Source organism: Helicoverpa armigera, chromosome 16 (assembly GCF_030705265.1).
Source record: "Helicoverpa armigera isolate CAAS_96S chromosome 16, ASM3070526v1, whole genome shotgun sequence".
NCBI classification, from domain to species: Eukaryota; Metazoa; Arthropoda; class Insecta; order Lepidoptera; family Noctuidae; genus Helicoverpa; species Helicoverpa armigera.
Genome location: NC_087135.1, coordinates 5,419,137 through 5,446,785, shown reverse-complemented (window position 1 = coordinate 5,446,785; position 27,649 = coordinate 5,419,137). Strand labels below are relative to the sequence as shown.

The window sequence follows — 27,649 nt, the reverse complement described above, 5'->3', positions numbered from 1 at the left end:
GCGTACACCTGAGTGTCAAGTTTTTACCCTATGTATGCCTACAACTTTCGAAGGTTGCCCTCGATTTCTCAGGGTTTCCATCATCAGATCCTGACCTGATGACTATGGGACCAACTGGCAGCTTTTCCGAGTCGAACAAAAAAAGAATCACGTAAATCGGTTTATAAACGTCGGAGTAATCGATGTACATACATAGAAAAAAAAAAAAACATACCGGCCGAATTGAGAACCTCCTCCTTTTTGGGAAGTCGGTTAAAAAGTCTTGATGTTGACGGAGCCATGGTTACAGCGATACTATTGATTTCACGACACTAATATTTTTAACGAAACTTGTTTTAAAGGTAGGTACTGCAACAAGTTTCATTAAAGTAATGTCATCAAGCACGCCACTAGTTTCCTAATGTAAATTCGGCTTAATAAATAATACCTTTAGGTACTCTCTCTTAATAATCGTGAAAATAAAATTCAATTAATTAGTTTTAATTTTTGGTTTTTGCGTAAGTTTTTTGTACAAGAAAGTGATTACTAATTTCAAAGATATCAGGATGGCTAAGCAGATGGTTCCTAAAACGGCTATGATATCCCATGATCTGAATATGTAGATAGGTAACTTCGCTGCGGGTGTTCCGAAGCTGTAGTTGGCAGTACGTGCTGTGTACTCCGTCCAATAGATGGCGCTGTCCATAGCTGACTGCGGCCGGTCATGCCATACTCTTGATAGGTCCTTCACTTTTCTTCTGAACCTGAAAATAAGTTTTTGGCGACGTTAATAATGTGTAATAATCTGGTTATATTTGTCCATTATTCACAAAATGTACAGGTACTTCACAAAAGGTCTTCGAATCCACTCCAATATTTACCAAAAGAAAGGAAATCTTATATATAAAAGAAATAAAAAACACTGAAAAGCAAAAAAACACTATTCTTAGGTGCATCGGCGTACGAGTCAGTGTCTATCCGCCACCGACTTCTAGGCCGATGCACCATGCACCTAAGAAGAGAGATTTTTTTTTGGTTTTCACAGTTTTTGGGAGTCGGTATTTCAAGCTTTTTAGTGACAAGCATAGATGTCACTATCCGCACAAGTGGAAAATTCTCATCAATGCGAATATTATAAGCCGTGTATAGGAAAAGTCGTGGTGGCCTAGTGGGTAAAGGACCAACCTCTCAAGTATGAGGGCGCGGGTTCGATCCCAGGTCAGGCAAGTACCAATGCAACTGTTCTAAGTTTGTATGTACTTTCTAAGTATATCTTAGACACCATTTGGCTGTGTTTCGGATGGCACGTTAAACTGTAGGTCCCGGCTGTCATTGAACATCCTTGGCAGTCGTTACGGGTAGTCAGAAGCCAGTAAGTCTGACACCAGTCTAACCAAGGGGTATCGGGTTGCCCGGGTAACTGGGTTGAGGAGGTCAGATAGGCAGTCGCTTCTTGTAAAGCACTGGTACTCAGCTGAATCCGGTTAGACTGGAAGCCGACCCCAACATAATTGGGAAAAGGGCTCGGAGGATGATGATGCGAATATTATAAGCCCAAACAAGAGGTAGTTTACGTATTCAGTTGTCGAGTTCCCTCAACCTTCTCTGGTCCCCATCATCAGGTCAGCTCCAAACCTTCACCATGTCATAGTGTTATCAGACATACGCCTACAATTTTCGATTTCTCGATTCATCTTCATATCCTGACCTCATGATTATGGAAAGAAAAAGATCCCGACGAATTGAGAACCTCCTCCTTTTTGGGAAGTCGGTTAAAAAATTTATTACTGTTTGTTAGTCTGACTAAAACTCGAGAATGGCTGGACCGATTTAGCTTTTTTTGGTTTTAAAATGTTTGTAGAGGCCCAGGGAAGGTTTAAGCGATACGAAGTTCGCGGGATCAGCTAGTATAGAATAATAAAACAATTAGTTTCAACCTGTTATCAAGGCAGGTATCTAGAAGGTGCTATTGAATAAAATTGTAATGTTGTAATGTGTCTTTAGGTAACTAGACTACTAAAAAGACACAAATTAAATCAATGCCTCCCTTAAATATATAGAGAATAACAATGCTGGAGATTATAGGTAATTTTATTGTATTCTGAAAAGACCACGTAATATAATATGTAATGTAATATGAACAGCATTTCCTATATCATCATGGAAATATTACACCTAGCATGTAATTTATGCCTACTTTGTCCTGTATCTTTGCAATACTTATTCCTAATTCTTGAAGAATGAAACATTATGGTGCAGACTTATCTATTCTATGTATCTTACTTGAATAATAAGATACTTGAGAAACTTGTAGCTTGTACTTCTCTAACTAAATAAATAGGTACGAGTAAGATAATATATTTTAGGCCTAACGGAGTAATGGTGGTACCTAATGGGTGCATCCTCTTAAACCTTTTAGAACAAGGTTGATTCTAAAAAAATTTGCTTTTGATGGGTTATTAATACATTCACTACTTACTCAGGATTCAGAACAATCTTGAATTTCTCCAATAATAACTCTTTAGTCAAATGCCTGATGTCAATTTGTACGCCTAGTCCACTCTCTTCTATGGCGCCTGCATTGCCAGGCTGGTCTCCGAAGATTGGCATGCCTATCATGGGTACTCCATGGTATATCGCCTCCGTGGTACCCAACATGCCACAGTGGGAGTAAAATGCCAGAACTTTTGGATGAGCTGTAATGAGAAACATTCATGGTTTGTTTAAGATTGTAGGATAATAATAAAAAAAATTCACGATGTCATTATAGAAAGTTCAAAGTTATTTTTTTTTGACAGCAAAATCATCTGATTTAGTATTTCCAAAACTATGAATTTTCGAAAAATAAGAAGACCGAAAAAAATATTTTCTGAGACTAGGTAAACTTTTTAATTCTACATTACAAGCTGCTACATTTAGCGATATGATTGAAGCTATGGTCAATGTTTTTAAGCACTGCTGTTACTAAGGAAAAGAGGCAATTTAAACAAAACCTCAACCTCGGATAAAAGAAGCTCCAATCTTGATAAAATTATCTCTATTTATTAATATTTCTAATCGATATTTCATAATATTTTGAAAGATTTAGATCGAGTGCAAAATCATCGCAAGTCATCGCTCAGAAAAGTACCTAAACAGGATTATGATGTTCCGTTTAAGATATGACTAGATAAAGATTAAAAATAATATTTTTTACAGTGATCTAATCATTATCCTCATCAGCAGTTTTGTGTTTCTACTGCCGGATATAAGCCTTATCTCGTACAAAGAAGGAAAAAGCGTTTATCACCACGCTTGACCAAGATGAATTGGCGATTTCAGAAGTCCAGGATTTTTCGAGAAGTTTTCTATTAGCAGATCAGCTTTATGAGGAAACAGATGTCATTAACATATTATGTTCTTTGTTCCATAACATGGTTGTCGCCTAAGCAAAAGCTATTAGAGCATTTTTCCACTAGAATGATCTAGTACACAAATTAATATGTATTGTTGTACAAATCTTTTTCCTTGAGATAAAGGCTACGCGAGGAAAATATTAAATCAAAAATAATGTGTTGTCATGATCGCATCTTTTTGTCGATAAGATAACAAATCCACGTGTAAATATACAGATACATACAGGAAAATAGGCAGCTGCATTTATGTATCGGTAGGTAACGATAATGTTTTACTGAAAGGGTTATCCCTTCGGCTTCGGGTAACGAGATATCTTATTACAATCTATCCTGAGGGGGTATCGCAATGGAATAGCAATGCTTTCCTATAAAAGACTTGCTGAGAATTAGCTAGTTTCATGAATACTTCGCTCTTATCTACAGAAGTCTAAGATTCCGGAGTTATTATGGAGTTTATTAATCTACAAACCTACTTAATAGTTTTTTGATGGCAATTAGTTTAAGCGTATAAGCGGTGGTCCAATTAAGAATCTAAGTAAGTAAATAGTTGCAATTAGGCTATCAGAAATAATAATGACAGTCGTTTTTAATAGAGGGGCGTTGAGTGACCGATATAGTTTCTGTTTGTAATACCTACAACTAGATAAGTACGTACGTACTTAGTTAAAAGTTTTTTGTAGTAGAAGCTTTTTTGCAGAATTAGCGGATTATGAACTCAAAAGGCACTTACCTAGAATATCGTTTTGTGGCAACCAGTTAGATATGAATACGTTTTTGGGGTTTCCGGGCAAATTCTTTTCTTCCCACTTCCAAACGATTCTCTGCGGTAACTGTGATATGGCTCCGATGATGGCTTCCAATTTATCTTTGGGCGTAGAAGTCGCTCGTAACATAGATCCGAAACTTATGTAGATCACGCCATGTTCAGCCTCGTCTATGAATTTCTTTAAATCCTGCAAACATATTCGAGAAAAACGAACACTTTTAAAAGGGTTGTTTTGGGTAAATATTTTGTCTAGATTACTGTAAATATTTTCTAACATAATCTATACGATGATCATGATTTTGATCTTCAAGAGAGATTATATAAACCTATAAATGAATACATTGAAGATAAGATAAGTAAAATTTATAAGGCAAAATCTCGTTTACCAACAATGACTATACAATTCTCAAGCACCATTTTGATAATGATGTCATAAATTATTATAACGATATGTTTATAAATGCTCTTGTATCATCACTGTTTATGTTATGGACTGCACTTATATGTGCAATTGTGTTATGACATACTTAATAATTAGATTATATATCATGTCTGTTATATTATGTGGTCAGTCCCGTGATTGTCCGTGCAGTACTTATGTACTTATAGCTCCTAGTTGGGGAAGGTGTCAACACAGACAATTTTGGGGCATACTTTTAATATTTTTTTAAGTATAATATAATAATTTCTTAAAGCAAAAAAAAAATATAGGACAGTTTCAAGATTTTCCTTTTTTTGATTGATTGATTTTTGATGAATAAATGTAGTAAAATGCACGTCATTGCTTACCTTTGGTAATTCTTTGGGTTTGGCAACGTGATATCCACCAACTTCCTTGACATTTGGGGGTAAAAGAATAGGACCAGTTATCGAGTTATGTGAATATGATAACAACATATTGACATTTTGTGCTAATTCGTCCACTGGTGGGATATCCTTAAAATATTTGGCTAATGTCTTGTCATTTTCTTTCCGACAAGTTAATTTGTGCAAATAAACAAAGTATAAATGTAAAATGGTCCTCTCAATTCTTTGGTATAATGTGGGCTTGGTGCCTCCTTCCAAGAACAGTATAGGTACGTGTGCGGGGTTGTACTGGATGCCGAAGGCCTCGTAGTGCCAGGGCATGATCACGCACGAGGTGAGCCCGACCACCGGAGCTCCCAGCGCGTGAGCGAGCCCCAACGCACAGTCACTGTTGAACTGTTCCGTCACCACTAGATCGAACTTCTGTTTAGATTTCCACAGATTCTGTACATTCTCGTCATCTAGCAAAGTTTTACAATTTTCTGTTCCCGAATTGATTAAGAAGAAACTTATTTGAATAATTGTCCAATATGATCTTTTAATTGGAAACACATCTTCCAATATTTTAACATCTTTGGACAAACTTATATCATGGTAGTTTTCCATTGGTTTTTCTAGCGGAAAATACGATACTACAGTCAAATTGTGGCCTCTTCTTGCTAACTCCTTTAAGTATGGCGCGAAAACGAAAAAGTGACTTTTGCCTTCATATGGAAACACTCCTAATATATTGAGAGTTAACACTTGATTAAACAAAACACTGAGGAACGAGAAAAATAATATGTGTTTTAACTTCATTTTGCAATTGGCAATTTCTTAAATGAATGACCCAGTACCGACGAGTGTGTTCGTTGGTACTCTCACGTTAAACCAACTGAGCCGTTACTATAGCCGCGGTGAGTTTTTAAATATAGATAAGACCGCTCCATTTTGATTGGGCGGAGTGATATCCTAGGAAGTAAATACATGAATATTGAAAAGCTATTGAAATGTACATATATTTGATGCTACTGTCATTGACATGTGTTAATGGTAATCGATGTGAGGAAATATTGTCTACTACTAAGTAAATACATAGTTTGAAATTGCTGTGGTGGGATATAACAAGCGGATGGTATTTTTACATCGATAGCGGTTGTAACTGAAAATACTGCTGATGTAACCTTCCTATTTTTGTCTGAAGCGGGAAAACTATTGTGTAAACTGTGGAATTGACTTCAAAATAACATTTTATGGCGATGAAAACAAAACAAACTTATGATAAGCATTTTTTATTAACAAAAATAAATAACGAAATGAAAACCTTAATTAAACCAGTCAAGCGTTATCAAATTGTACTGCTGCATTTTACAGACAAAATTATGTAAGCGTTTATTCAAATTTCACTCTCTTTGAGGATCTTCTTTCTTCCACCTCTTCTGTTTGAGCACCACTTGGGCAACAACAACAGCAGAGGACTGACAGAATCTTGTACAGTACGTAACTCAGTATGTATAGTACTAGTCCAATGAATGCTAGGACGTCTAGCTGAAGCTGTTGGTAGAGGGGTACTTTCGCAGCTTCGGGCTGAAGGTTCGGTGCTCCTTGGTACCTGGCTACGTATTCTGTCCAGTAGACTGCTGCCTCTGAAGGTGACATTGGACGGTCATGCCATAATCTTGATACTAGCTTCGCACGCTGTTGCCATCTGTAATCATGCGATAAGATAAAATTGAATATAGGTTGAACTGATATGTCTTTTCAAATAGTGATTCTATTTACTATGATTACGTACATTATCTGTTTGTTATGAAAGAGGACAGATTAGGTTATGTCTACCATACCGTTTATCTTGAGCTCTGTTAATTTGTTCCAAGGAATTAAATAGAAAGTGATATTGGTTGCGAAACAGCATTTGTCCAGTATAGAGCTTATTCCTAGAAAGTCTCAGGTCATTGATTGTGGTAATACACGGAAAAGTTGGTAATCAATAATCAGCCTAAGGCGAAAGAAGAAAGGACAATGGGCACAAATGTATGGGACCTGGTATACCCCACCAATAGGAATGTCATATATACCATTGGATAGGTCTTTTTATGTAGAACAATATTTACTATGACAGCTTTGTTGAAATGTTTGTCCATTCTGAGATATAGATCAAAAACTGTGCAAAAGTTAGAACTAAATAATCTATTGATAACTCAAGTTTTTAAAGGAAAATCTAAGTACTACCAAGTGTAAGTCTTGTAAGTGCTACCTGCTGTGCCCGTTATGGTCCATAATTGTTACTATTAGGTATGTAGCATTTCAACCTTTTATAACGGACAAACAATAGAACAAAGCTGTCATAGTAAATATTGTTCCAATTAAAAAGACCTATCCAACGATATATATGACTTTGCTATTGGTGCGGTTTCTCATTACGCCCAAAATCCAGTTGATACAATAAAAGGTTGAAATGCTACATAATAGTAACAATTATGGACCATAACGGGCACAGCAGGTAGCACTTACAAGACTTACACTTGGTAGTACTTAGATTTTCCTTTAAAAACTTGAGTTATCAATAGATTATTTAGTTCTAACTTTTGCACAGTTTTTGATCTATATCTCAGAATGGACAAACATTTCAGCAAAGCTGTCATAGTAAATGTTGTTCTACATAAAAAGGCCTATCCAATGATATATATGACATTGCTATTGGTGGGGTATACCAATCTGCCCATTGTCCTTTCCTTTTTATGTTACATGGTATAGGTATCGGCTCAGAACTATTTTGATACAAAGGTCACCACCGTTAGGCTATATTTATTTTTTCTTGAAATAATAATTCTCCATTACAGCACAGAATTTGGAACTTTGCCAGGTTCGTGACGAAATAGTTGTAGCCTTAGGTACGGGAGATTTTTTGTTGCTGGTATCTCTGTCAGTAAACAGTATTGTTTATGGATTAATGACTATAGAAGTTCTTGAAGAATTAAATATCTACCTTAAAGATGCATTGATTTGACTAGGATTTCGAAATTAGACAATGACATTTAGTTTTAGACGCATTGTCATTACAAAAATGCATTATTTCCTTTTTACTATTCTATCTCCATCATTCGAGGATTCAGATCATGGTGACAATTCGATATTCTTAGTACGTACAGTACAGGGTCGACTTTTTGTGTCTCAGAGCTTTAGAACAAGCAGTGCATTGCGAACTTGACCCAATTTCGAGCCACTTTCAATAATGTAATGTTATCCATGCGATTTGTTTGTTTGTGTCAGTGATTTGTATAGGGTTTCAGACATCACCTTGACATTAAAGTTTTGCATTACTAGTTACACGTGCTAGTGCTACATACTTGTATGACTTGTTCAGAAAGCCTTAAGGTCTTAGTTAATCCGGTTATTGCTAGCTTAACTAAATGTTTACATTGAAATTGTGTGGTTTAAGGTGTGAGACTGAGAGCGACAATGTTGTCCTAGTTTTTGATACCTAAATCCCAATCAGTTTTTCTGTTAAAAAATTCATTGCAACCAGTTTTTTTCCTTTTACTGCTTTATTTGGAAATTGTGTTTCCATTCCCGAATGTATTTATAAAACTAAGCACATGATATAGCAGGTCATAAGATTACTTTCGCATATTATTTGTTACAGTGCTATGTAAAGAACAACACATCGAAATAATTACACTAACCAAACCATACAAATTTCACTTACACAGGATCCAAAACATCATTGATGGCATCCAAAAGGTATTCCTTCTTCAGATCTTGATATTGTACGACAGCGGCCACGCCAGCGTCTTGTAAGGCTGCTGCATTCCCGTACTGGTCTCCAAACAAAGGAATGGCGACCATTGGAACACCAGCATCTATGGCTTCTATGGTGCTCAGAATACCAGCGTGGGATATAAACGCTTTCACGTTGTCATGTTCTGAAATACACATATGAAATGAAAATAATATCAAAATTTAGTATTTTTCTGGTAGGTAGTTGAGAAGTTAGGACTACTGTTGCAGGATTGTCTGAATATTGTGAAAAAATATGGGGTCCAATAAATAAGTTAAGAGAAGGGGTTGTGTCAGTCGAAGTTTAAAAGGCGAGTGGAATCTTTATTTGTTCTTCATATTCCCCTTTCTCGAGCCTTCCCTTCCACCTTGGGTACCGTGACAAAATTAAATATATCCATACTACATCTTCTTTAACTTCATAGTAAGGAGATAAGAATTAACTGTGCTGATATCTACCACTACCTCTATATCTAATCGATGTTGTAACACATTATTTGCTTTTTATTAAATGTTGCTTATTTATTTATTATTCGTAATACTTGCACAGGTGTTCTCTAGACTACTTTTATATTACATTACATATGTCTTACCTTGTGATTCTTTTAAGATTTATTGACCTTTGCTAACACGTGCTCTTTATAATAAACTAATAGCAATCGGAACTACTGATTGCATCTAAAGATGAAATATTTATGAATCATTGTTATTAGATTAATAGGAAAAAAATCCGGAAATGATTGATATCAAAAATGGCATTTTGAGTAACCTTAATGTCACTATCAATTGCATCGGCCTTGATCACGAGAAGTTTACGATAAACATGTAAAATAAACATGTTGTTTACATTGCATTTTTGCATATAAATATTTATTATTCGTGAGAAAATTAATCGACTAAACATCGCAGTAATAATATTATCTCGAATGTGTTTCGATTATTTACATAACTTAAACTTTACAGATAATAGGGGTCACCGTTGACAAAATATTAAATGGCAATTTAGGAATTGAATCCTCACACAGTCTTTATGCTCGAACCGGTTTATCGTCTTGCAAAGAAAATAAACCAACTACTCAAACAAACGTGAACTTTGAGCAGCAGAATTCTTTATCTTAACAGTTCTTTTTTAAGGTACCTACAAATGGTTTTTACCTCATAACAATAATTGTAAGTATGATAATAAAACGTTATGTAATATCACCGAGAACTGTTGCCTATTTATGTTAATTGTCTTAATTTGTTAAAGTAGGGCCTCTAAGTTGCAATCCTAATTCAATCAAACCTCTGTCAGTCAAGTTGCGAGTAGACAAGGCATATTACGAAACACATGCGTATACTTACTCAAAATATCGTATTGTGGGAGCCATCTCATAGTCATAACGTTTCTCGGCAGTTGCAGATTGCCTCCGTCCCATTTCCACAGAACCCTCAGAGGCAATTTACCGAACGTTGATAACAGTTCGTTTAATTTATCACCGGGAAGCGTGGAGTCCTTTACCGTAGAACCGAGGTTCACGTATATTACACCGTGTTCGGCCTCGTTAATAAATCTCTCTATTTCCTGTAAAGTGATAACATTAAATGATGACTCGATTGTGTTATCATTCCATTTAATATTTGCTAAAATTCACTTCTCAAATTCATGTAAAGATTATAAGAATTGAAATGCAAGTGCCCTAGTTTTGTTCCAGTAGATTTGAATTGGCTTACTTAGATCTAAAGAAAAAGCAGAATAAGAACTTAAACGTATTCAGTTCGCGTTTCAGGTTTGAGTTGGCTAGAGAAGCTCGAAAAGCGCCGTACGGCTCAATCGAACGACGTCACTACTGTGTGCTCACTAAAGAAAAATATCGATTGTATTAACTATTAGATTGAGCTACCCGTACATTATGTACTTAATATAATTATGTGAATCTTGTCATTGTTTTCTATAGATGATTAACCAATGTTGTTATCCCTCTATTCGTAGATATAGGTACGTCGATACGATGCGATCCCAATACACTCATTACGAGCAGTACGAAACAATGCAAACGTGATGCTCATATTTAGAATTCTAAACAAACATGGCAAACAACGCTAGCGTCTATTTACATAGAGATTGACAAAATTACTCACCGTTGGAATAATTTTCGGCGGTCTCACATGAATACCGCCAATATCAATTACATTATCAGGTCTGGCAACACCGCCGTACACTGACTGATGCGTGTTTACAAACACTAGACTCGCGTTCGACGCAATACTTTCTAAAGATGGTAGTTCATCGCCCAGGTACTTGTACAAGTACACATGATCCGTTACTTGTGAACCCACGTAATATACCCAGTTTGTAAGATGATACAGAATGTAACTCTTTAACCGCTCAAAATACCAAGGTTCCTTTCCGTAGGGCAGGCCAGATTGACTTACATACGCAGAATTGTAATTAATACCCAATCTGTTATACTGCCACGCTTGTAGAGGTTGTGGGTTGAAAGCAATGTATGGAGCACTTAGGTTTGCGGCCAGTGCCAAGCCGCAGTCGCTGTTGTACGACTCGACTAATATTACATCATAGCGAGGCCGCGTCCTTAGCATGTGCAACACTTGGTGGTTGTTCATTAGAGTCTTGCAGTCATCGTTACCGGCTTTAGTCGCCACTAATGTCTCGAACGGCACACGCGACACTTCGTTCACTATCACAGACTCGAACGATAATCCTTTATACACTTGATGTAAGCCGTCACTTAGCAAGATGTCTTTGTACGAAGCTGGTGCATCAGGCATTTGAAAATGACTGATGAGAGTCACTTCATGGTTGCGATTCGCCAATTCTCGAAATAGTCCGCGGTATGTGAGGTAGTTGTTGCGATCCAGCGACGGGAAGATGCCGAGTATTTTGTAACTGTCCGTCGCGAATATGGTCGCGATGAAGTAGAAAATGAAAATCGTGTGTTTTGTCATTTTCGATGCGGACGCGTTCGTGTTGCCGCACAGTTTGTTGGTTACTAGGGCGTAAATGGAAGCCGGCTTACGTAGCTGACTAATAATAGGTAGATGTTATGAGGTAAGCATGCCGCTGACGGCACGGTAGTTTCGTAAGAAATAAAAATATTCGGTGACCACACACAAGTCATTGATCATGACCTCGATTTACATGTTTTGAGCGCGCGTGCGCTTGCAGCTGTGTCGTGTTGTGCACTGCTGTATGATAATATGAATGCATAATGAAATGCAGATTGGTATGCATTCTTGCGGTACAATAATGTTTACAGATTGTGATAGTTTATCAGAGTTATTGTCGTTGGGGCATTATCAATACATAATATTGTATCGTGCTCGTTATGATCGTTCAACTATGACATAATGCGGAGCTGTAGTTGCAATGATATCGATTTTCTTATAACATAGCTTTGCTTAATAATATTTGTTAGCAGTATAACTATATTATTAGGGTAGATACGTTAGCTGTCATGCTTATTTATATGTTTGGGGGTCGGTAGACTGGAAACTATTGTGGGGCGGCCAAGCGCGACCTTACGAGGTTGCATCACAAACAATGCCATTGTTCGGAGCTGCTTAATAAACGGACACACATTAGAACGCTTCGTCGTATGTTGTTCTCTCACGGATGAAGTTATGTCTGTTTGATTGGTTGACGCCATTATACCGGCAGGATTCTCGGATTAGGTAAACAACACAAAATGTTCATTCTAGAAGTTTAAACAAAAAATAGACCTTGAACAAAACAAAAGCTTGGTTGCTTTGTACAAAAAATTAATAGTTATTCTCCGTTTAATTTTAGTAATCATTGGATAATGTTTTCTTTTTTAATAAACGGAAAATAATTCTATGAATTGCTAAAGCGTAAATAGTCGTCACAAAAGTTGTCTTCTCAAAGTTTGTCGGAACGTAAAGAAAACGGAGAAAGTAGGCTTCGAACGGTATAGTGCGGTCACTGACCCAACCGACTAGTGACTATAATACGACGCAGAATTATATAAATTAACCTCTTGTAGGAAAATCTGATATGTATTTACTATGCAGTACCAAAACACAAGAATATTTTGCAGTGATTTCTTCGATTTTCAATTTCTTCTGTGGTGCTCATTAGTTCATATCATTTGGTAGGGTTCAATTTTCAGTTCAGACTTTAGGACACGGTCCTACAAAAAACGAAAAAGCTAAAGATACATTGAATCTTACTCATGAAGTGATTTCGAGATAATTTTGCACAAATCCTTCCTTTGTCTTATTACTTTACTATGTATTACGAAACCTACCTACAAAGATATTTCGTCATAAGTTATGTCGTATACTAACAAAGTGCTCACAAATAATACCCGTGAGAGGCGACACCATTTATTTATCAATAATTTATAGTAGGTATTTGCGTTCATATTTGCATACATTCCGAAAGCGAAATTTAAATACGCATTTGACTATATAATAGTCAGACGATAATAAGAGGAGTCTATATAAAGTCCATATAGAATTAAATATTTAACTATGTACCTATAAATTTCATTAACACCATCTTATTGAAACACGCTGTATCAAAATTCTACTAGCAAAACTTTTGCAGATCGTCACTTCTTTAGAGATTTAAGTAATATGCACTAGGACTGAATCAATTAACATCGTTTGAAGTAATTGAATGCTATAAATTGATCATCAAATAAATACAAATGCATGTCAGTCGGATTGTTTGTTCGATACATTGTTATGTCGCCATCGGCCAGACACCGTCGTAAGGATTCACTCAGGGCTACCACAATGCTATCACAATTCTGACGATTTTAGCAAATTAACTGAAATGTTCCTGGGAAATATTAAAATATGTAAATCTAGTAACCAATACATTACGAGTATTTTTATGGAGGCCTGGATTATTCTTCTTCATAAGAGTAATTCATTAATATTATTCTCATTCATAAACAGGCACAATAAAAATGCCATAAAACAATTGAGTTTTATTACTTACGACATGCGTTGCTATATCGTGTGACATGTTGAAATTACAACAACCCTTGTAATTTTCTTTTATGGTGTAAATACCAATTGTCAGCCCTATAAATTGTTTGAAAAAAAAATCCTCTAGACTGTAGGATTAAGAGGAATTATGGTCTATTACTTAGGCAGTATTTACTTGTAACCTGCTTATCCTGGCTTTACTAGACCTTACGTCAAGCTTCTGCTTAGTTAAGCATGTTCGTGTAAACGTTCACTAATTATGATTATGATATACCTACATTTTTCTAGACTAGAATATATGATGCTGTCATAGATGGCGCTAACTTTTGGGAGAAAAAATGGAAGATGTTCTGACCAAGATCGAGGGGACCAACTGAAAAAAAATAAAAATAATTGTAGGTAATCGTAATACCTAATGTGACCAAAATTGTATGATGCAAATCATTTAACGCCTAGGTGAATCCATGAGCAATGAATTGCTGAAAAGACACATACGTAGGTAGATAATTATCACTGTAATCTAACTCGCTGTTTTGTAAATGACTGGGTACTTGTAAAGTTTCCCTAATTTTCCATCATCCATTTAATTTAACAAATGGAGCCTCGTATTATATAATATTATTGTAAACCATACAAAACGAAAGGGCGCGGACCCTGAAAGAGATCTCGCGAAGCCGCGTCGAAACCGCAGCCAGTCTATTATATTCGCATTTGTAAGAGGCATTAGCACGAAACGCGGGTCTTCGACAACATAAAAATGTAATTACAAGTGGGAAGTTCGCGGCCCACTTAAATATAGATTTACCCTTTGAAGAGCGATTTGATGGGAACGTGAGGTGTTAGATCAATCATATCTCGATTGTGCCCACTCTCAATTATTCCCTCCTCAGGATGATAACTTCATTCATTTTTCAAATGGCTCGCTCGCCTGTTTTGGGATATTGATGTATTTGTTACGAGGGAGAAGTGATTTGCTAAACGACATCCTATCTGTGTTTACGTTTTTTGATAATACTTTACGAATAAAATCTTTGTTAGTCTGTTGTTAGTTATTTATAAGATATTCATTCAAACTTAGATTTTTGAATTTATACGAAATTTTTGCTCGTAGATAAAAAAGGATTTATAGGTTAGGTAATATTAAAAAGAAGATAACAATTTCAGGTGTTTCTTTATCAAAATGACGTAGTTTCATCAATCGGTTTCGGTATAGTTATATGGAATGGATCCAAGAGATAAAGGAAGTGACTCTTGAGAAGCCTGATGGCAAACCAGCTTCACATCCACTGTTCGCCGTGAAGGAGCTCACACCAATCTGAAAGGAAATTGGGGACAATTTTAATATCATCACATTTGGACTAGCTGTGTTAAAATAAGTAAATGTAGACTAAAAGTAGTAGACTAAAATTCAAGTAATTAGTTTCTAGATTATTATTAATCTATGGGGAGCACTCTGACTGATCTTTCTGCTTAACGATTTGTGGCCAATCAGCCTCTAGGCTAACCTTGTCTACAAGGTTATTAATGAATAGATTTATGTAAGTGATACATACCAATATCCTTCGGCCATTAACAGTGGTGACAAGTGGGCCACCAGTGTCTCCCCCGCAGACCCCCACTCGTCCAGCGCCGCTGGTGCAAAGGTGGTGACTCTGTATGACGTTGCCGTAAGAATTTGCGCACACAGCATTGGTGATCACTTGCAGGTTCACTGAATTTATGGTTTGAAGCAGGCCCACGCTGTCACCTGGAATAGAGATAAGAGTCATTTATTAGGCTGAAAATCAGCACTTTTTAAAGGTCACATTTACAAAAGACAGCCGCCAAATGCCCGCCCTTCACCACTTTCTGTGTTTTGCTGGAAAGAAGAAGTGGTGAAACAACTCCCCAGCAACACAATTCTGCTCATCACCACTGTCTTCGTTATACACAGGAGAAGGTCATTGTATTCAGGGTTTACCCTTTTACTCATATTGGAATACATCACAGACTAGTCATTATAATTCGAGCGAATATATAGGTAATTCAGTTACCAAATAAAAATGTCGAATTTGAATAATTTTCTGTGACATCGAACAGCCATGTCAATATTGATTGGCGCATGTAAAATGAGGAGATAGTTATAGTTGACAAAACACAAACCGTCTCTAGTTATTCCATAGCCGGAGGCTGTAGCAGTGTTGCCAGCGTAATTCAAGTTGAGCTCGCTACCCGATGGCAAGATGACTGGTTGGATTGCCACTGGAAATAAATACAAATTATGTTTATTGAAATAGGCACGATCGGGTTCTATAAACTTGAATAGATTAACGATCCAGATAGTTGAGAAAAGTGAATTGGTTTTGTAATAGCAAGTTATGATTTCTTTTGGATTTTGTATTAAAAATGGTTATAGATAAATGTAAACTGCGAACATGCACGTAATTATTGAAAATTGAACAAAAAAGCTGGTAGCAAACCTTTTTAAATTCAGAACAGAAACTCAGGACCAAAGAGGTCCAATGAAGTAGAAATAGTACTTACATGAAAAACTGACCCTAGGAATACGAATGACAGCGATGTCATTGGCAGCGATCCAAGGGTTGTAGCCAGGGTACAGGACAATATCGTTAGTGTCAATTCTGGTTCCCCCAGAGAACAGCATACTGGAGCCCAGGATCACTTGTATGGAGGAGACGATGCTGTTACCATCGTTGTAGCAATGGGCAGCCGTCAGCACTCTCGAGTCCGAGATCAAGGTACCACCGCATACCGAACTGAATATCGATATTCTTAGGATGAGACCTGCCTGTTTAATGAGAAGTAAATAAATATCAGAAAGTTAAGTAGATGAAATTTATTAAAAACTGAAAGAACCCACTAGATATACGAAATTACTTTTGCAAATCATTGCTATGGAAATAAAGACCACTATTATTTTTGCGTTGTTGGTAATCATCAAATGAACACACGTGGAATGATGAAGTTCATAACCCGTTCTGGTTGGTTGAAATTCATAAAAGTTAAATCAATTTACCTGATATGGTACGGAGAAAATAGTCGTAGAGGATCCACCAATGATTCTGCTGCTGGCTGGAGTCATTTCACTTTCTAGCTTCTTAATCTTAAACGCTTTAGGAATACCAATTCTACGGTGGTAATCATAAACGCCATTTTCGATTCCATTTGGCACCTCTGCTGCTTTAGCAAAAGCCACACAAAACAAAATTAATGCACACGCAATTTTCATAATGATGTGCTAAAACCAACTGTTATTTTAAAAATGGGATTGTCCGAATACCACTGACGTTTAAGAAGGCATTCGTGATATCTTAGAATTTATGATAATGGTAATTAATCAATTATTTATCGGCGAATTTTTGGCGTTTATCAAATAAGGTAGTTGCAAGATTATTATACGAGTAAAACAATTAGGTAACTAGATAAAAACAAATTAAACAGATTCCGTCAACTGTTCGTGTAGTTTGGGACCCCACTTACCAAGGGGTGGTTAAAAACCTCGTTTTTGTAAAGCAGTATTCATGTATGCTTTCTGTTCCGTGATAATAATTCAGATAAAACCAGTTTATATAATAAAATATTTAGATACCTTTTATCTTCTGAAATTACTTACGACGAAATTAATTAGTGTCATAAATGTGTACATATCCAGCCAGATTAAAAGAGTAAGATTAAGCATTGATCCATGATTATGTATTTTTTACGTTTCATACAAAATAAATCCTCATTGGTTTCCACCTTTGATACCTCAAGTCACAGTATTGGTGGTCATCCTGCAACGGTATAAGCCATCAAACCAAATAGAGCTGATATTGTGAATAAATGTTAGATGAAAAGGTTAAAATAAACATATATAGGTACCTATATATCGATATCTATTAGAAATATATCGATACCGCACTAATTTCCAAAAGACAGGAGCTCAATATTGATCATCTAAAAGCTAAGACGAAGGAGCCAGTCCCAGCAGATCTTCAGATTAAATGGATGTGGACGACCGCCGTATTATGCCTAATGCTTCATGGAAACTATTAGAGAAATATTGGCTAATTGGGGCACGTACGATAGTACCTCGTTTCACTAAGTGCAGGTTCTGTGGCGACCGCTTTTAGAGCCATTTATAATGTACGGCAACAGGCTTGGGGCTGCTCACGGTATCAAGTGTAAATACAAGGTAACACTGTTACGTGTAAGTGTATGCTTCATTGATATTATACTATGTAGGCTAATAAGTTTAAGTTGTTGTTCTAGTTCATCGAGCTCTAAAGTTATCTTGTTTCGATTCGATGTATTGGTTGAACTTTGTACTTTATTGAATTGTGTTACATTTGTAGTGTTATCAATTGTACCCAAAGAGTTTATAATGAATTTGTGATGTAAATTGGCGCTTTGCGGCAAAAACTATTTCGTCTTCATTTTTGGAATTGAAAATGGTGATCCTCCGGATTTTAACGTGTGTGACGAGTGTAACGTGTACAAGATCGATTGGAAAACATTTAAAATGTTGACGTCATAACAATACTGAGTTTATTTACAGTTCACTAAAAACTAAATAACTACTCATAAAAAAACAATTAGTAAATTAATATTATTGAGATTGAATCCAGTCGACGTAGGATGTAACTCTGGCGTAGGCGGATGGGTAGCCCATATTGCACCCGCGACTTGAGCCGAAAGACGTCACACCTATCTGTAAACAAAATAATATCTACTGATAAAATCAATACTCGTCTTAGCTACACTTAATCACATTTTAATTGAGTACTGAAGATTGTAACAGGAAAAATTAATAAGTAATAGTAATTTATGTATTGTCTATCAAGACGATAAATAGCAAATAAAATTGTGAAGTTTGTAAAAGGATATCCGAAACCCCGCTAAGGTCGCGTTCAGATATTTCAATTTATGCCGGAGTGATATGACATCAATTTACAAAAATGACAATTTAAAAATTGATGCATTTTAATTCAAATGGAAGTTCAAACTTCAATTAATATTCAATAATATAGAATCTAATTAATATAAATAACATTCATTCTTATGACAATAACGCTTTCGTTAACGTCATATGCCTAATTAAAATATCATCTTATTACTAAATTTAATGGCCACAACAATATTTTACATGCTTACGCCTGCGGCGCGGCGTCTCGTGCATTTTGGTAAAATGTTGCCTGTTAATAGCACAAAGGATAATGTAGCATCCCATTAGTTAATTAATTTTGGAAATCGTTTTGATAGTTCCAGAAACTACTTACTCGTTGTATCTAATCTAATTGGTTGCTTCTTTATAATATTGACATAGAATTAGCTTAATACTAAAATGTATTGGCAAAGGTGAATTATTATAATTGATAAGCAAGCCGGCGATAGGTGACAATGGGAAAATCTCCCTTAGGCTGGAAGAGCCTTTTTAATAATTAGGACATTTTCGGAGTCACACGTAGTCTCTCGAACACCGTTGACGGGAAAGGGTAATTTATTTAGAGATTGTCTTAAGTGGCGTTATCGGTTAACTTACCAAGTAGGTTCTAGCACTATGGACGACAAGAGGTCCACCAGAGTCGCCCGAGCAAGTTCCTTTTCCTCCCGCCCCGCTGGTGCAAATAGTGGAAGGAAGCACAAAGCTGCCGAATGTAGCCTTACATTCCTGGTTTGAAATGACGGACAAGATTACCGATCTGATCGGCTGTTCATTTTCAATCGGTGAACCTGTAAATTATGTTTTTTTTTATTTATTGTATGATTTTCTTGTAGATATAGGTAGTTCTGGTCAACTAATTTCAGAAACGTATGTTACATCTATTTTTTACCTCATAGAGGATCTTTTGCTGTAAATTTTTAACGATATAAATGCTACTGATCTTTTCATGTACAATGTATTTTCTGATTTTGTTGATGCACATTCGGTGACCACTCATTTGTCACGCAACATTATAGAAACTTGTATACTTGTGCCACTCAATTACACAATTAAATATCGATTTAGATAGCCCATCCACTTGTCAAGTTGTTATTTATGAAAAAGTTTAAGATAAAAATCAACATGAACAAAAATAAAATATAAATGAGCGATTGTTAAGAAGATTTGGTAATTACGTACTAAGAGTACTATTTTTGATAAAAATATGCCTACCAGGAGCAATGACGCCAAAGCCAGAAGCAACAGCTGTCCAGTCAGTGTAGTCGTACAAGAGCTCGCTGCCAATGGGGAGGTTGATAGGCTGAATCGATTCTGAAAAGCAATAGATGAGTGGATATATTCAACACTTCAAACATTTGTACGATTTCAAGACCACGCTTGCATTGTTATTACAGCAACGAAATGCCTGTTGAAAACGATTTCCATGAAAAGGATCTCGATTGAATTAGCCGTTTAAGCATTACTCGGACATCCGTCTGTAACTTTATCAAAGTATTAGTCTTTATGACTTTTTATCTTTTATCATTTTAACCCCTTTCTTTATTACCGACATGGTGTAAAAATAGAAGTTTATCTTATTAAGACTTAATTTGAAGATAGCATGTAAATGTACTTCCACTGTGTAGATATAACAAAAGAAAATAAATAGACAGTTCCTCTCAGAGAGAGCTTACCAGTAAATGTAACGGGTTCAATTCGCACAACTGCGATGTCATTAGAAATGGTGATTGCTTGCCAGTTCGGATGGACCACAACGTCATCAGTCACAATACGAACTCCCCCACTGAATAGTGTATTGGACCCCAAGACTATGGTGAAGAACTGAGCGCTGAACACGCCATCGTCCCTGCAGTGAGCCGCAGTCACCACACGAGTGGAAGATATGAGGGAACCCCCGCATACTGACGTGAAGAATGACATGATTTGAACAACGATGCCAACCTGAAAAAATATTTGTCATGAAGAAGAAACAACATTGGGAGAAAACTTCTTTATTTTTTTTGACGTTCTTTCAAAGGCTACCTCTATAGGCCTGGTTATTGCATTGCACCTACAGTGCACTCAAAAAATATAATTATTATCTAAGATGGAACACAACAAGTTGGGGAAGTTGGAAAATCTGCTCTCCAGATGATAATCAGGCATTTTTCATGTAAAATAAATTGTAAATAGAAGTGCGGTAACAGAACGTTTAAATTAAATAATGTTTCATTGGTCATGGGCTTATTACTTCGGCATTGAAACAGGTCATGTTCTAAAATTATGGTAAATAAAAAATATTAGTACTGACCTGATATGGGGTTTCTGTTACATCGTTTATAAACCCTCCAGCAATTTTTGATATTTCATTTTTTCGTATTCTTTCAGCTTCAGGAATACCGATTCTTCTATGGTAGTCGTACACAGGCGAAGTGATAGCATCCTTGTCGATTGCAGTTGATTGGGCCGTTACAGCCAAGGCCAAACATACCACTCCAGTAAACAGAAACATTTTGACAGCTAACGTCGTAATAAGTTTCAACTTATATATAACGTCTTTTAAATCTTATCATTCATCGGGCATCGTAAATATTAATCTAGGAGTATTATATCTGACTGATAATTATAAATTGGTTATAATTCATGCGTGTCATATTATGCCATTACATGCTACTGGATATTATATGTTAGTGAACTGATATAATGTTCATTTGACGTCAAGATAGCTTTTGTTTCATTCTTCCAATAATATCTACATACATTACTTGACCCTTATAAGCGATTTAAGCTATAAAAAATCTCGTCACGTGGTTTGAAAATCTGTCGCGCGTACACGCTCATATCTTCATCGCTCGAGACGATGCATGTACGCTAGATAACAACCTGGGAAAACCGACCTAATAATCCCCTAGTTTAAAAGCGATACAGACAAGGTATGGAGATATTGATACTTTTTGATTAACTAAATCTGTTTTATAGGTGATAATCATTTAAATGCATGTCTTCTTGATAACAATCATGAGGTAAAAGAAGGATATGTTTGAGTTACCAAATCTATTTAAATTCGTAGAATCTCAATAATAAAAGATGTCGTTCAAACGTAAGAGAAACTCAATAAGGTCTTCCTGGAAGACTAAGTTCTAGGCTCCTTAACATTGATCGTTTCTGAAACGAGGAAACAGGGTCTCGAAATAACCTACTCTCGGTCTCGAAATAAACTCTCAAGAAAGAATAATAATTTTCGATTATGGTTATTTGGATATATCGCAAAAATACATATCAATATAGCGAGCATCGAAATAAACTGTGATTGTTTTACATAACTCCGTTATTTTCCTATGAGGGTTTTGCTATTACTTTTTCCACAGGCGCTTGCACAACCACTTAATACAGTATTTTAGGATTTTGACCGGGCAAGGCGGTATTCGAGTAATATTTTTGTATGGGTATAATTTTATGTCAACAGAAATATTTATGTTTGTACCTAGAATCAATGTGATGTGCCAAAAACCACTGCTGAAATTGTATTCAAATTGAAAAACGAAAAAAGGTGTTTAATGAAAATAAAATCATGTTGAAGTAAAATAAATTTAATTTAAGCATTATAAGTTTAAGAGAGGAGGAGATTATTGGGACTGGACCCAGCTGACGAAGGAGGTGACCCTGGCGAAGGCAGCAGGGAAACCGGCGGCGCAACCGTCAGCAGCACCGTATGAAGTAACACCGATCTGTAAGGATACAACAGAAATATTATAATACATGCAAGTACTGGTTATTTGAAATTTGGTTATTCGCTTTGATACTCAGCTCTGCCTTCTTTTTGGTATGTATTTAATGAATGCCTTGTGACTGCTAACTGTGGTTATAGAAAACTATCATTTCTTTAACCGTTTTCTTGCAGATCATGGAATATATTCCAAAGAAATCCTTTCTTTTACTGTAGATTCAACGGATCTTCATTCCCAAAAAAAATCTTACCAAGATCTTCCTGTTGTTGCTGTCGACAGCGAGAGGGCCACCGGAGTCACCGTTGCAAGTACCCTTGCCGCCGGCGCCGCTGGTGCAGATGTTGGAGGCGTGCACAAAGGCGGGGCCGTACACGGCAGCGCATTGAGCGTTGGTGATCACAGGGATGGTCACAGAGCTCAACTGTTGGTTGGTGCCAATGCTTCCACCTAAAGAAGTTAAAATTGGTTTAGTTTTCCAAAGGTTAAATCTAACGAACTTTATAAATTTGTTAAAACCATATTTGCTACCAATTTTTTTTTGATTGGGAATCAGTTATGGACTCATGCGTAGTACGCTAGAAACAATATTTGATAACTTACTGTCGCTTGTGCGGCCAAATCCGGAGGCAAGAGCGTTGGCGCCGACGAAGAGGTTGTTGAGTTCGTCTCCACTGGGAAGAGCGATGGGCTGGATCACATCTAGAATGATGAAAACATGAATGAAACAAAAGCGTACTAAATTGAAGTTATGTATCACTAAAAAGGTTATCAAACACTAATATTGTTAAGTAGTACATATTTAGTTATACTTGTCTGTACGTTTTGGTAAATATTTAAAACACTTACTGTTGAAGCTAACGGAACTGATGCGAATGACAGCGATGTCATTGGCAACGGTAGCAGGATTCCAGTTGGGGTGCATGACGACGTCATTGGTGTTGATACGAGTACCGCCGAAGAACAGGGTGTTGGAGCCGAGCACAACGGTGAAGGAGCTAGCGTTCAAGACACCATCGAATTTGCAGTGAGCAGCAGTCACCAGGCGGTTGTGGGAGATGAGGGAAGCACCGCACACAGATTGGAAGATGAAGATGGTGATCACAAGACCAGCCTGTGAAACGAAAAAGTAAATAGTATGCATAAAAATATATTATACGGGTTCGATATATAGGCACATTGGTTAAGGTGTCTTATATTTTATGAGAAGTCAAGTAGACTTGCAGTGCAAAACATTCATAAAGAAAGTATTTGGTCGTTTACTATCTTGCGCTGAGCATAAATCAACCTGGCTATTGCCTTAAAATCTTTGTAAACTTAGGTCAGGTACTGAACCGCTTAATAGACAGATGTGTCAATCAATACCTGGTATGGGACGGTGGCAATGTTGGTGATGGATCCTCCAACGATCCTCTGGCCGTTGAAGCTCTGAACTTCCTCCGTGCTCTTGATCCTTGCAGCCTCAGCAATACCAAACTTGGCGTGGTAGCCGAAGACAGGGCTGTCGGCGTCAGGAGTGGCGATCTCCACTGCCGATACGGCGACGGCCAAAGCCAAGCACACTCCAAGGAACAGCTTCATGTTTGATATTGTCGAGACTAACAAGTGCTTCAATCAGATTTGGACCCATTATTTATAGTAGAATTAATACCTTATCTTCTATTTAATGTCTAATCTAAATCTGAAATGATAATGACAAAGCGATTTTAATCTTTGATTTAGGTAATCGTTTTCAAAACGTGGGTTTATAGCTAAACATAATTATTACTCTGGCTAGCATTGTACCTACTTCAGGTTTATATTGTAAATTAAACAAAATGAAAGTTTTTCTTTTCAAGTAACGGCACAGTTGTGAAACCATGATATGTAGTATTGCATTGGTCAATTCTTTAAAGAGTCGCTGAAATACCAAAATACCTATGCGCCGACGCATTCGGAATGACAAACAGACGAAAATATTTGTTTGCTCATATATCTATTTTGACATTGTCATGACGCAGATTGTGTTTATCCAATTAGTTGAGGATGTCGTGTTAAAATTAATCCTTTGTCGATAAGATCTGGCTATGACCAATTATGAGCATTTCAAAATAAGTAATTACCGATTTATTTTACTGAATTGCTGCAGAAATGTAACAACTTTTTGTTATAAGGGTACTACAGGATATTCTTATGGAAAATTATAAGTACCTATTTTTATATTTTACATAGCTCTTGGTTTCCACATCATCATCGGCCTCTAGCTTCTAGTCTTTTCGTAACTAAGCTTCTAGTCTTTTCGTAACTAAGCTTCCAGTCTAACCGGATAAAGCTGAAAACCAGTGTTCTACATGAAGCGTCTGAGTATCTGACCTCTTCAAACCAGTTACTCAATGACAAGATGGTCTTCCATGGACCTAGCGCCAAGCATTGCACCTTATGATTATGAGCATTGCTGAACTAAGCCATGATTTAATTTTGGTTTCCTTCCAGCAATAATGTTACGTACTGGGGGTTGATTTCAATAAACCTGACTATTGATCGATACTATTTAATAAAGTATTAATACTGGAGTAATACCCAATGGAGTATTGAGTGGGTATTTTTTGTTAAATCTCAACTCTGATAAATAAAGCAACACATAGATAGGTTTACTATACTCCAAACCTTCTAGCTGTTGGTAGGAACCAACATAAGGTCAGGAGCACTGTAACAACTAACGAGTAACGAAGCTGTTACACAGATTTATCTTTTATATACTCATACACAAGAAATAGTTTACATAAGTAGTGTATGAGTAGGTATACATAAGAAATAGTTTATAGCCCAGTTCATCGTCATAACATGGCATAACTGAAGCCAACTATACAGACGATAGTTCTAGCCAATTCTCAGCCATAGCTGCTGTTTTCATTCAAGGAGATCAGCTAGCTGCGCAGGACATTGTATAAGCGGGCACAAGCATTTGCACAGGGGCAGGGACGGAAATTGAAGAAATAAATAGGCTTATGAATGTTTTGCTGTTTTTATTTTCCACAGGTGTTACATTTGGAGGTTTATGAGCAAGTGCAGCATATTTCGGTAAGATTTTCTAATTTTTCTGTGAAAGTACGGTTGTATGTGTAAGGGAAAGTTTAATAATAAAATACCGCTGATAAGGCCATGAAATATAGATTTATATACAGTGTTCTGTTGGTGTTGGTTATAATGAAAGTACATCATGTTGAAGTATAATAAATGTAATTAACGCATTATAAGTTTGAGAGGGGAGGAGATTATTGGGACTGGACCCAGCTGACGAAGGAGGTGACCCTGGCGAAGGCAGCAGGGAAACCAGCGGCGCAACCAGCTTGAGCACCGTATGAGGTAACACCGATCTGTAAGGAATTGAGAAATATTACAAAAGATACTAACACTACTGGTCACTTATTTAAAATTGCGCTATTTTAAATAAGTGATACTCAATCTTTTGTAGTGATACTCAAGCCTAGCAGTTCCTCGTTTTTGGAAGAGACCATAATGGTTGTTATATTATATTCTCTTAACTGCTTAATTGCATTCACAGAAAACTATCGCTTGTTCTTCTGGTTTTGGTGCAGATTAAGAAATTCATTCTTAAAAAAATTAAAAGTAATGTTCATTTTCAAAGAATATCTTACCAAGATCTTCCTGTTGTTGCTGTCAACAGCGAGAGGGCCACCGGAGTCACCGTTGCAAGTACCCTTGCCGCCGGCGCCGCTGGTGCAGATGTTGGAAGCGTGCACGAACCCTGAGCCGTATACGGCAGCGCATTGAGCGTTGGTGATCACGGGGATGGTCACAGAGCTCAGCTGTTGGTTGGTACCGATGCTGCCACCTGAAGAAGTAAACATTAGCTTTATTTTCTGAAAGGCTGTCTCTATATTTTTGTGTTTTTATTTATTTGATTGGATATCAGTGTGAGTCACATTGATTTAAGTTGTACGATAGGCACAAGAATTGATAACTTACTGTCGCTGGTGCGGCCAAATCCGGAGGCAAGAGCGTTGGCGCCGACGAAGAGGTTGTTGAGTTCGTCTCCACTGGGAAGAGCGATGGGCTGGATCACGTCTAGAAATATGAAGAAGTTAATAACAACATAACATTTTCTAAATTGAAATGACTTTTATAAGTGACGTTTTTTATGTTATAAGTAAGCAGAAATAGAAATTATATATATGCAATTATTTCATGAATTATTGTTGTTGATATTAATAAGTTCATAAATACTCACTGCTGAAGCTGACGGAGCTGATGCGCAAGACAGCGATGTCATTAGCAGCAGTATTGGGGTTCCAGTTGGGGTGCATGACGACATCGTTGGTGTTGATACGAGTACCGCCGAAGAACAGGGTGTTGGAGCCAAGAACAACGGTGAAGGAGTTAGCGGTCAAGACACCATCTGACTTGCAGTGAGCAGCAGTCACCAGGCGGTTGTGGGAGATGAGGGAAGCACCACACACGGATTGGAAGATGAAGATGGTGATCACAAGACCAGCCTGTTTAAAAGAAAAAATATTATGCGGTGGGTTCGACAATCAGGCACATTGGTGAAGGTGGGGCCATCATTTAAGACGAGTTACACAGACTTGAAGTAGAAAACATTCATTAAAAATATATACTGGGTTGTATCCTGCACTTAGCATAAATTATCAGACTGGTTATTTCCTCAAAATTTGAACTTGGCTCTACTTCTACGTCAAACTTTAGTCTAGTACTGAACCGCTTAGAAAAAATCGACGTTCAATACCTGGTATGGGACATTGGCAATGTTGGTGATGGATCCTCCAACGATCCTCTGGCCGTTGAAGCTCTGAACTTCTTCCGCGCTCTTGATCCTTGCAGCCTCAGCAATACCAAACTTGGCGTGGTAGCCGAAGACAGGGCTGTCGGCGTCAGGAGTGGCGATCTCCACTGCCGATACGGCGACGGCCAAAGCCAAGCACACTCCAAGGAACAGCTTCATGTTTGATATTGTCGAGACTAACAAGTGCTTCAATCAGATTTGGACCCATTATTTATAGTAAAATGAATACCTTATCTTCCATTTAATAATGTCCAATCTAAATCTGCGATGATTATGACGTTTAATCTTTGATTTAGGTAAATCGTTTTCAAAACTTTTGTCCAGTATTATTGCTACCAGCTACCATTAGTTGCTACTATATGTATTTTGAGAGGATCGGTGAGGAGTGACAGCGATTCTGAAGGTTTAGTTTATGCTTAAACAAAATGAAAACAACATTCTTATTTTCCTGTATGGTAAATAAATATAATGTAAATGGTTGACCAGCCAGGGACCAAACAACGAATAAAGACTTAAAAATTTATAACTGTTCCACACCATCATTTCGAGCCA

The 27,649-nt window shown here is 36.9% G+C and overlaps 5 protein-coding genes and 1 pseudogene across 5 annotated transcripts; all 6 read right to left on the bottom strand.

Moving 5' to 3' along the window:
* Positions 1-464: 464 nt before the first annotated feature.
* Positions 465-5,831, bottom strand: LOC110384519 (UDP-glycosyltransferase UGT5). Its single transcript, XM_049844744.2, has 4 exons — positions 4,930-5,831; positions 4,105-4,327; positions 2,459-2,675; positions 465-743 (listed from the first exon to the last, which is right to left on the bottom strand). Exons 1-4 carry the CDS (start codon positions 5,743-5,745, stop codon positions 470-472), a joined length of 1,530 nt encoding a protein of 509 aa, XP_049700701.2. The 5' UTR covers positions 5,746-5,831; the 3' UTR covers positions 465-469.
* Positions 5,832-6,202: 371 nt separating this feature from the next.
* On the bottom strand, positions 6,203-11,910 carry LOC110384518 (UDP-glucosyltransferase 2). The gene is made up of 4 exons (XM_021345825.3): positions 10,828-11,910; positions 10,051-10,270; positions 8,636-8,852; positions 6,203-6,634 (listed from the first exon to the last, which is right to left on the bottom strand). Exons 1-4 carry the CDS (start codon positions 11,653-11,655, stop codon positions 6,319-6,321), a joined length of 1,581 nt encoding a protein of 526 aa, XP_021201500.3. The 5' UTR covers positions 11,656-11,910; the 3' UTR covers positions 6,203-6,318.
* Positions 11,911-14,819: 2,909 nt separating this feature from the next.
* On the bottom strand, positions 14,820-16,947 carry LOC110384512 (collagenase-like; annotated as a pseudogene).
* A 1,228-nt stretch (positions 16,948-18,175) lies between these two features.
* LOC110384514 (brachyurin) lies at positions 18,176-21,106 on the bottom strand. Its single transcript, XM_021345820.3, has 5 exons — positions 20,880-21,106; positions 20,263-20,530; positions 19,802-19,900; positions 19,187-19,377; positions 18,176-18,355 (listed from the first exon to the last, which is right to left on the bottom strand). Exons 1-5 carry the CDS (start codon positions 21,078-21,080, stop codon positions 18,254-18,256), a joined length of 861 nt encoding a protein of 286 aa, XP_021201495.3. The 5' UTR covers positions 21,081-21,106; the 3' UTR covers positions 18,176-18,253.
* A 1,036-nt stretch (positions 21,107-22,142) lies between these two features.
* LOC110384510 (brachyurin) lies at positions 22,143-23,908 on the bottom strand. The gene is made up of 5 exons (XM_021345818.3): positions 23,659-23,908; positions 23,143-23,407; positions 22,897-22,995; positions 22,547-22,743; positions 22,143-22,296 (listed from the first exon to the last, which is right to left on the bottom strand). Exons 1-5 carry the CDS (start codon positions 23,872-23,874, stop codon positions 22,195-22,197), a joined length of 879 nt encoding a protein of 292 aa, XP_021201493.3. The 5' UTR covers positions 23,875-23,908; the 3' UTR covers positions 22,143-22,194.
* Positions 23,909-25,495: 1,587 nt separating this feature from the next.
* LOC110384513 (brachyurin) lies at positions 25,496-27,295 on the bottom strand. Its single transcript, XM_021345819.3, has 5 exons — positions 27,041-27,295; positions 26,525-26,789; positions 26,263-26,361; positions 25,932-26,128; positions 25,496-25,649 (listed from the first exon to the last, which is right to left on the bottom strand). The coding sequence occupies exons 1-5, from the start codon at positions 27,254-27,256 to the stop codon at positions 25,548-25,550; spliced, it is 879 nt and encodes a 292-aa protein (XP_021201494.3). The 5' UTR covers positions 27,257-27,295; the 3' UTR covers positions 25,496-25,547.
* Between the last annotated feature and the right edge of the window lie 354 nt (positions 27,296-27,649).

Excerpts from the sequence above, each read along its gene's own strand:
- LOC110384513 (XM_021345819.3), bottom strand. The coding sequence starts at position 27,256 with ATGAAGCTGTTCCTTGGAGTGTGCTTGGCTTTGGCCGTCGCCGTATCG. Across the intron at positions 26,790-27,040 it reads TTGCCAATGTCCCATACCAG|GCTGGTCTTGTGATCACCAT; the intron begins GTATTGAACGTC and ends TCTTTTAAACAG. Across the intron at positions 26,362-26,524 it reads CAGCTCCGTCAGCTTCAGCA|ACGTGATCCAGCCCATCGCT; the intron begins GTGAGTATTTAT and ends TCATATTTCTAG.
- LOC110384514 (XM_021345820.3), bottom strand. The coding sequence starts at position 21,080 with ATGTTTCTGTTTACTGGAGTGGTATGTTTGGCCTTGGCTGTAACGGCC. Across the intron at positions 19,901-20,262 it reads TGAACCCGTTACATTTACTG|AATCGATTCAGCCTATCAAC; the intron begins GTAAGCTCTCTC and ends ATTGCTTTTCAG. Across the intron at positions 18,356-19,186 it reads ATAGTGCTAGAACCTACTTG|ATAGGTGTGACGTCTTTCGG; the intron begins GTAAGTTAACCG and ends TTTTGTTTACAG.
- LOC110384519 (XM_049844744.2), bottom strand. The coding sequence starts at position 5,745 with ATGAAGTTAAAACACATATTATTTTTCTCGTTCCTCAGTGTTTTGTTT. Across the intron at positions 4,328-4,929 it reads AACCCAAAGAATTACCAAAG|GATTTAAAGAAATTCATAGA; the intron begins GTAAGCAATGAC and ends ATATGTTTGCAG. Across the intron at positions 2,676-4,104 it reads GCCACAAAACGATATTCTAG|CTCATCCAAAAGTTCTGGCA; the intron begins GTAAGTGCCTTT and ends TTCTCATTACAG.
- LOC110384518 (XM_021345825.3), bottom strand. The coding sequence starts at position 11,655 with ATGACAAAACACACGATTTTCATTTTCTACTTCATCGCGACCATATTC. Across the intron at positions 8,853-10,050 it reads CCCACAATACGATATTTTGA|AACATGACAACGTGAAAGCG; the intron begins GTAAGTATACGC and ends TGTGTATTTCAG. Across the intron at positions 6,635-8,635 it reads AATGATGTTTTGGATCCTGT|ATGGCAACAGCGTGCGAAGC; the intron begins GTAAGTGAAATT and ends GCATGATTACAG.
- LOC110384510 (XM_021345818.3), bottom strand. The coding sequence starts at position 23,874 with ATGAAGCTGTTCCTTGGAGTGTGCTTGGCTTTGGCCGTCGCCGTATCG. Across the intron at positions 22,744-22,896 it reads ATTTGGCCGCACAAGCGACA|GTGGAAGCATTGGCACCAAC; the intron begins GTAAGTTATCAA and ends TAACTTCTTTAG. Across the intron at positions 22,297-22,546 it reads GCAACAACAGGAAGATCTTG|ATCGGTGTTACTTCATACGG; the intron begins GTAAGATTTTTT and ends GTATCCTTACAG.